This window comes from Nicotiana sylvestris, chromosome 7 (genome assembly GCF_000393655.2).
Source record: "Nicotiana sylvestris chromosome 7, ASM39365v2, whole genome shotgun sequence".
Lineage (NCBI taxonomy): Eukaryota > Viridiplantae > Streptophyta > Magnoliopsida > Solanales > Solanaceae > Nicotiana > Nicotiana sylvestris.
In genome coordinates this window covers 122,917,491-122,926,381 of record NC_091063.1, presented here as the reverse complement: position 1 = coordinate 122,926,381, position 8,891 = coordinate 122,917,491, and the positions used below count along the sequence as shown (strand labels likewise).

Genomic DNA, 8,891 nt, shown 5'->3' with positions numbered 1-8,891 from the left:
TCGCTATATGCCATGAATGTATTCATACGTTTTTTTTAATTAATATAATTTATGTATTCAGATGTATTATATAATTTCTCTGAAGATTGCTATATTTTTTGGGTATTTTTCGGTTGAGAATCTTTTTTATAGCTGGAAATACAAATTTTGTGTGTTATAATTGAGTTTGTTGAGTTGTATTAGGAGTCTATTATGTTAATTGATTCACTTTCCGTTTAAAAATAATGTAATCCCCTGTTTCATGCCGTGAATACAGTCGAATACAATAATCTGTCCAGCTGTAATCCCATATTTCACGCCATGATACAGTCGAATACACTCGAATACAACAACTGATTAGCTGGACTTCCCTGATTCATGCCTATTTTTGCTAATATATTTATGAATACAATAGCTTAAATACATCTAATACATCTTATAACAACAGAAAATGTATCTACAATCCGTAATATAACAAATGATATCTAAAGATAGCTAATTACCACTAAAAAATAGTGCTTTATGAAAATTTCTCCAAAAATAAATGTTGTTAGATTTGATACTATCCTCGAGTCCCAACTCACAAGCAAGAACCCCAAGCTTTGCCAGGTCACCGATTTGGTAGGGTCACATGCCGGAACACGTGGCGTATTACGTGTCACTTAGACCTATACCTTTATTCCCTTCAACTCAACTCAGGTGTATTTTAGAGAAAACGAGCCTTCTCAGCTACCTAGTACCTACCAACCCACTCCCCACTACTGTAACTCGACAAAAGAGCGCTGAAGAAAATGAATGTTGCTATATCAGCAAACCCTAACCCTAGCTCTTCTCATTTTTTAAATCAAGCTCCTTCAATGGCGCTCTGTTATTCTCCTGCTTCTCTAGGGTTTACTTCTATTGAGACACCTAAAGGAAAGGCTTTTGTTGTGGTTCGCTCTGTTTCTCCGGCTGGCTTTGGTTTCGGCTCGGGCTTAACTCCGTTGGCTCGAAGGAATTTAAGGAATAGATCGATTCTCTCATTCGCTGCTTCACATGAGGAGTCGGTGAGTCATATTCATTAAACTTGCTAATTTCTTTTTAAATAGATATTTATTTATTGTGTTTTATTAGCTCGTCTAGTTAGTAAAGTGAGGAGTTGTAAGCATTATTCGGATATGAGTTGTAGTCAAAAGTAGAAGCTTTATAATGAGGAAAAAACTGTTTTGTGACCATCCGTTGTTAAGATTTCATTTGGTTTATGGTCATTTTATTGGTTGAAACAATTTAAAGATTTTCTAATTGAGCGTCTATGGATTTGTGATTAGGTAAAAAGAGTGCAATTTTCCTTATTGCTTAGGTAGTGTATATGAAGTTAGTTTAGTTGAGAAAAGATCTCGTATATTAAATTTTGAATCGTTAAATGAGACTAAATTCTAGAAATTATGAAAGTGGTACAAAATAATATTATTGGTGGTGTGTCATTTACAATAGGTCATATAAATTAGGGCGGAAGGAATATTATATAATTCAAACTCCTAGTGAAAGTCTTTACTTTTTATTCCCAATGGATACACTTTGCATTTTACTTTTTTATACCGGGCCGTTATTCTCACTTGTGGGATTATACTGGGCCGTTGTTGTTGTTGTTGTTGTTGTTGTTGTTGTTGTTGTTGTTGTGAGGTCCAGGACATGGACATCAAATGTTGTTTTCAGGACATAGGTTTTTAGATTCCATTACATACAAGGATTCTAAGACAAGCTTGTAAAAAGGGGAATCCAAGTTGTTGTTCCCTTTGTAGCTTATACTCGCTTGTAAGTGGTTCAACATCAAGCTGAAAGAGTTGCATGTAATCCTCGTAATTTATAGTATCTTGTCGTAGTTCTTAAATATGCAAATTTTATTTGTAAAAAGTTGAGGGATCAACAATCATGTCCACATCAAAGGTTAGATGCTTTGCCCCTGGTAAGTACATCGAACCCTGTCTTTGTCATTTTCTTCGGACGGAGGTAGCTTTATATTGTGTCATCAAACCTTATGTCTTAATTTTTAACTAACTCTTTTGCATTCCGTACCATGGTTTTAAATTTGAGTAGCCAGGTACATTATGCAAGAGGAGTTTTATAAGGTTATGGACATGTTGGCGTCCACACCCTACGATCAAAATTTTGATTGTGAAAGCTGGAGTCTGATCTAGGTGTCTAATTTAATGGTTTCCGAAGGAAACTAAGAAGCTATAATGAAGATACATAATTGTATGAAATAGTAATGGGCAGATTGGCGGGGTTTATTGGATGCTTGGTTTCTTTTACTATTATATTCTTTTTCTCGTGGTTCTTCGTCAAGGCATTTGGCTAGCTAGCGCCCTGCATATTTTTGCTCTTTTTGTGAAGGAAGAATTCTGTTCCTTCCAACTTGTGATAGCTCTTTCGTATGTTAAGAATGGAGTATCTAATCTCTCTCTCCATATATATATATATATATATATATTATTATTATGCTCTTCCATCCTTATTAAGTTGAGCTTCTCTTCTTTATGGTCCACCCCAAAGAACATTGACTGTTTTCCTTAAATGGAAAATATCTTCCTCTCCAACGATTGAACTAGTATAAATTGTTTATGTTTTTATTATATTGAACTTGATGTGGCGTGTTTTTGTATAACTATTCCACATTCTTTACATTTCAAGCTATTATCCAAAACGCATCCAGTCAAACTCAAATATTATAATATTTCCAAATATTTTACTCTTATATCCTAACAAGTCAAATTAGGTCTATTTTATTAGGGTGGAGGCACTGGAGGGAGTAGTATGTTGATTGGTGTGTATAACGTAGTTTTATTAATCTTTTTTGACATTCATAGCTCTTTCAATTTTATCAGTCAATTTTTATATTTTCAGAAGCCTTCAGATGTTGAATTGGAGAAGGACGAAAAAGATCTTAAGACAGAGGCTGAGGATTCAGAAGAGGCCTGGAAGCAGACCCTAGCTTCCTTCAAAGAACAAGCGATGCAGGTAAAGGCTGTGTCACAAGAAGCATACGAGGTGTATTCCAAGAAAGCTATGATCATTTTAAAAGAAACTTCTGAGAAGTTACAAATCCAAGCGGAGAAGGCAAGAGAAGATTTGACTGTAGTTGCAAAGGAAATTAGTGAGGAGAGTAAAGAATACTTAGCAACTGCTGCCGAGAATTCCCCTGAACCTGTAAAGGATATTGTAGAAACATTTGCTTCCTCTGCGGATGAACTAAGTGACATTTCAAAAGTACGAGACTTTTATGTAGGAATACCTTATGGTATGTAGAACTTATCTTTTCAAAAGCAGTAGTAGGAGACTGTTCCACTGTAGAAGTCGTTTTATTATTTTGTTTGGGTTACTATTAGTTTAAATTCTTTGTGAAGCATGCAATGGCTTGAAACCTATAGCTTTTTCATTGCCTTGGTCATGCTCTGCAGGAACTCTGCTTTCTGTTGGTGGCTTTCTGTACTTCATGCTAAGTGGAAGCATTGCTGCCCTTAGATTTGGTGTTATACTTGGTGGTACTCTTGTGGCCTTGAGCATCTCAAGTTTAAGATCGTGGAAAAGTGGAGAGTCGACTTCTCTAGCCTTAAAGGGACAGGCAGGTTAGTATATGAGAGACTACTCTCATTTACTCCCTACTCTACTTCTACTCTTTCTAACACCTATCTGCAACTCTTACCTAAAGATTCTGGTTTATTTGATACGCCTTTATATATTAGTTTGCTATTACCAATTTCAACAAAGGGTGTCGTGGGAGTTGCTTGTGAATTTGGCATATATAATTGTCATACAGGGACGACACCATTAAATAGGAATGATAAATAAACTTGCAATGTCAGTAAAAGAAGCAGAGATTCTCTAGTGTTGAAGATCCCTAGTTTGTCTTAAAGATAAATTATTGAGTGTTGAGGTTAGTCGGTTTCAAATTAAGTGGTACTTTAAAAGGATTCATATGTTAGATCCCGACTAGTTCAGGATTTAGGCATGGTAGTTGTTGTATTGATATGCTAATTAGTCCTTAATTTTATTGGGTGTTTGAATGAAATGGGGCTCAATGGAGTTAACCTGTATAGATTATTCCTATATTCCGATCCTAACTGGTTTTGGATTGAGGTTTAATCGGCTGATTTCGTATTTATGATTCTAGATAAGATTGGCAAAATCTGGATGTTTTTTGTTTATTCACTTTCGAATAAGTTGTGGAAACAGAATTCTCACCATTTTAGGAGGAACATCAGTGGCAACTTCACCAATTTTCTGAAGGCAACTGAAAGATATTTTGAAATTTTTGCTAATTGAGAAGGCCCAAGTTTTGTTCAAAACAAGCCATGTGTTGCTTCTATGTGCACAACTGTTACGCTCAATTACAACCCCAAAAACATAAAAGAAATATTATTTCCTTTTGTCTCAATGAGGCTTTCAAGTTTTTATTTTATTTTATTTTCTCCATGTGGTTGTGGGTTGCACCTTACTCCACTGCTACCTGCATGCGCGCAACTTTCAAGGGTACAATGAGCTTGTGTAGGTTAGTTAGGGGTTTCATACCTTCATGCACTCCAAATTTTCTATTTTACTGTCCTGGTTGGGGGAAAATTGACTTTTAGAGCCTGTTTGGAAAGCCACCTAGGAATTAGATTTGGGTGTAATTGGGTGTAATTACACAATTTGACATGTTTGTTTAGCCAAGTAATTACTTGGTCAAAATGGAATTGGGTGTAATTGGAGGGGTGTAATTACACTCTCCAATTCTCAAGGGGAGGTGAGAATTGGTGGTAATTACACTGTGTAATTACAAGGTTGCTTTTTAGTTTCTTCCATTTTTGTTTTTATTTTAATTTATTTTCTTTATAACTTTTTTTTCTATTTTTTAATTTTATTTTTACTTTTTATTTTTTTTTAAAATTTTAAAATATATTTTTCTTTGTAAATTATTTATCTTTTATTTCTCTACCTTTACTTTTTGTGATTTCATATAATTGCTTATATTTTATTTTTTATTTATTTTATTATTCTATTTTTTGAAACTACACCTCCTAATATTACAAATAATGAGTCATTAACAAACTTGGCATATAATGAGTGATGCAATTAAAGTGAAATTTCGTTGTTGGATGTGGTTATAAACTTATTATGTTTTCTAATCTTAAGTTGTAGTGGAACTTACTATTATTATGTTGGAATTTGACATATATTAAACTATTTTTTTTTTGAATTTTGAAATTGTGTTATATTTTAAAATTGTGTTATATTCATGGTTTTAATTTACTTGTTTTAGTAGTATTGGCTCACATTGCATGTTGATAATTTTTTAGTTTGAATTGATAGATTAGTTTTGTCAAACATTTGAATAATGTTATGACGTTATATTTATAAGTATTAATTTATTTTATCAAATATGAATTCCATGATGTTCTTACAAAACGTATGGTTTTTAGCTTTCGTAAGTATATAAACTAAATATTATTAATTTGAAAAGTATATAAAAATTATTTTTACAATATTAGTTATAAATATATGATTACTAATTAATGTATATTCATGAAAAAATATACATCTTAAATACCAAATATAGTATCATTTATACTTATAAAAATTTATAGGCATATATTTATTATATTAACTTTTAAGTTTTGATAATTACTTCATTTAAAATTTAATCTAACTTTGTAGCTACACTTGTGCAACCAAACAGTAAACTTGTAATTACTCTGTAATGACATTATGACAAACAAACATGTCGTCGTAATTACACCAATTCCAATTACCGGGTGGCTTTCCAAACAGACTCTTAGATAATTTTACAGTTTTGAAAAAGGCCTTATTTGTGATTGTAATGCTGGAATTTGTTTTTCATATTTTCTTTAATTGGTAAAAAAATTGTTTCTCATATTTCAAATTCTGTATTAATCAGTGCAACATTGCTTTACCTGTTACTCGTTTTCTCTTTTTCAGCCATTGCTACCATCTTATTTGTCAGAGAATTTCGCGTGTTGTTGCAGGTAAGACATCCTTTTCTTCCTCCTCCTCCTCCTTTGTTTAGAGTTCTTATCCAGTTGTTCTTGGTCAATAATGTGGTTTCTTACAACTTTTTTCTCTTGCCTTGCAGAGACCATTTCTTTTCAATTTTATTACAGCCTTCATCAGGTTTCAATATTTCTTGTTTTCACGTACTTTTTAAATTCTAGACTCTATTTAATATTTTGCTGGTCAAAGCTCATTGTCCTTTTCAAAATGTTCTTTCTATCTTGTCCAAAATAAAAAGAAAAGAAGGATGTGGCAGTGGAGAGAGGGTGCGAGAGGGTCAGAATGGGTAATGGGTTCACAGCAACATGGTTAGTTGTAACCCCTCCACCAAGGGTCTTGATGCCAGCTAGCTCCAAATGCAGTTATTTCAAAAAGGCTGGTGGGAGATCATATAGTAGAATGAACATGTTTACTTAGAACAAAGATAAACAAGTACTCCGGAGTTCATCAAGTCCCTCATGAAATTTCTGCTCTCCTGTTGTATATGCAATGCTATTTTTTTAGAAATGATTTAACCTTATTGAGAGTGAAATACTGGATTTTCATCTTAAGGAAAAAAAAACTCAATTTCCATCGCTCTCCGGCTTCCTATGCTAAATCTTTTAGCTACCTCTTAGTATATTTCGTATGTATGTCTTCTAGCTCGGGATTGAGGCGTTGTCATTGTTGTATCCCCACAAGAAAGTGATGTAACCCCCTACCCTCTACCCTCCGAAAAGGGAAAAAAAGGAGTAGTATGTAGCTACATGAAGTTTTTGAAAAAAGTGCATAATGAGCATAGGCATAGTAGATTTTTGTATCTCAGGTCCTCACTTTAGCATTGTCCATCGGCTTTTGCTGTGTAGTGGAGGAGTGGCAGCATTCTATGCTTATAGAATCTTAAGGGATGGTGAACAGACGAAGGGCTCAAACTCAGCAGCACAGACAGAAAACTAAGCTTAATTCAGGGTAATGTCAATGTATATTGAGTTTTTTAATGTTCTCCATGAGAATGTTTTCCTGAAGTGAATTAACTAAATCATGTTTCTTTGAATCAATCTTCTTGGTCCTCTTGAATGCCTGAAGTCACAAAAGAAAAAAAAGGCACTTTGGCTGCCCTACCCTATCTAGTGTTGCAATGAAATTATTGTGGGCTGCTGATCTTTCTATAATTGTTTATTCCTGCTTCTTGAATTGCGCAGGCAAGAAACATATGCCACACGTGGAGTGGGGAATTTCAAGTTTTTGTCAATTTCAACGTGGTAGATAATCGTCCAATATATGAGCTTGTTTGTGCTGCATCCCCTGTGCTCTGAACCTGCTGAAGCCCAACAACTAGTCATTCTGAAATAAATAAATCTGCTCATGCCAGTTGGGTAATCTGCTGGACAAGGATATGTTTTTTCCGTTTGAGCCTCTGAAGTTGCAACGGCAGTGTTTGTGCATTATTTTCCCGTAGTTTATTATTAATAGTAGTGAGTTCAGATCTTGAAGGCTAGAAATGAGCAGGAGGTATATGCAATCCCTTGAACGTCTTAAGATGATTTTTAGGTTCTACTTGAGGAAGATATTTCGATGCTGGGGCGATGGTTGATGATGTATCAAGGATATATGTTTCTTGCTCAAATGTAATGGAAAATATGCACGAAGAAACAGGTTGATGTTCAAATTTCATGTTCTAAAGTCCAAACTGGTTTTCAAGCTTCATTTTTTTCCTGAACATGGTGGCTGATGACCATGTCCAATAATATATATTTTCTGCTTCGAAGTAAAAATAATATTGTTTGAACAATACCAATGAGCTTTTATCAGACGCTCTTGTACTCCTTGCAATACAATCTTTTTCTCTATTTTTGTTCTAAAATATGGCATATTCCAATCCATGTAGTAACAGTCTAGATTATCAACTGGAATTCTGTTTTTCATGCAAAATGAAATAAAGACGTCCGAAAAATGGTACAACTCAATTATCAGTCTCATGCTTCATAAATCATAATCGCAATGCCACTAGAATCACTAATTGTTTTTTAAAAAAAAGTTGTTAGGCGAGAGGTAGATCGTTACTTCTAAAAAAAGAATGGACTGATTCAAAGTTTAATCAATATGCTATCGACTATGTTAGCAGTTGCAATTTGGCAACCCCCCCACCCCCCCACCCCCCCACCTTTTTTTTTTTTTTGAGAATTCTGTGAATCTCAGGTGTAAGTCGACGTTTTCTTATTTGAGTTTCTATCAACTGTATTGCGCAGCCCCAAACTTGTACATAGTTGTTGGCTACCATATGTAAATAGTTTCTGGCGTGTGCTAAAAGTGAGAATATTCTCTAACCGTTAACCACTCATATTATCCACTAAGAAATGCGTTGAGTAATGAACTTTTTAAAAACAGGTCAAATAGGGATAAAGAACCATATTATCCATTTAGAAAATGGATAATTAATGGGTTTAACTTTTACATTTGTAAGGCCTCAAATTGGGGGTTCCTAAAGTTTGAGAGACTAGGAATTCTCCCAAAAGTGATCGTATTCAAGAAGCCATGAATAATATGATTACTTATATTATCTGCCGATTAACCCAATTTATCCGTATTAAATATGGGTCGGATCGAATAATTTATCCGTTTTTTTCATATACCCATTTTAACTAGTCCCATATCTGACCCTGGCATGTTTGCCACCCCTAATTAGAGCTATCATTGTAGGCAGGTAGTATTTATTATACTATTGCCATTATGCACATAACAAAACAATCAAATTTGCGTTTGGCTTTCATATGTTGTACATTTAACAAAGGTTCTTTGTTTCAATATTAAAAAATAATTGACCTTATACGTATAGTGTAATTTTCGATAATCGCTCCTCTACCCCTAAGCCCGCAACTGGTAATGAATAATAAATTCTCAATACC

At 34.1% G+C, this 8,891-nt stretch overlaps 1 protein-coding gene across 1 annotated transcript; it reads left to right on the top strand.

The window, feature by feature from the left end:
* Positions 1–692: 692 nt before the first annotated feature.
* On the top strand, positions 693–7,798 carry LOC104211126 (protein FATTY ACID EXPORT 3, chloroplastic). The gene is made up of 7 exons (XM_009760127.2): positions 693–1,025; positions 2,863–3,256; positions 3,417–3,584; positions 5,935–5,981; positions 6,089–6,126; positions 6,852–6,954; positions 7,188–7,798. Exons 1-6 carry the CDS (start codon positions 771–773, stop codon positions 6,940–6,942), a joined length of 993 nt encoding a protein of 330 aa, XP_009758429.1. The 5' UTR covers positions 693–770; the 3' UTR covers positions 6,943–6,954; positions 7,188–7,798.
* The last annotated feature ends 1,093 nt before the right edge of the window (positions 7,799–8,891 follow it).

Coding starts and splice junctions, on each gene's coding strand:
- LOC104211126 (XM_009760127.2), top strand. CDS start 771: ATGAATGTTGCTATATCAGCAAACCCTAACCCTAGCTCTTCTCATTTT. Junction 1,026..2,862: donor CTGCTTCACATGAGGAGTCG/GTGAGTCATATT, acceptor TTATATTTTCAG/AAGCCTTCAGATGTTGAATT. Junction 5,982..6,088: donor AATTTCGCGTGTTGTTGCAG/GTAAGACATCCT, acceptor CTTGCCTTGCAG/AGACCATTTCTTTTCAATTT.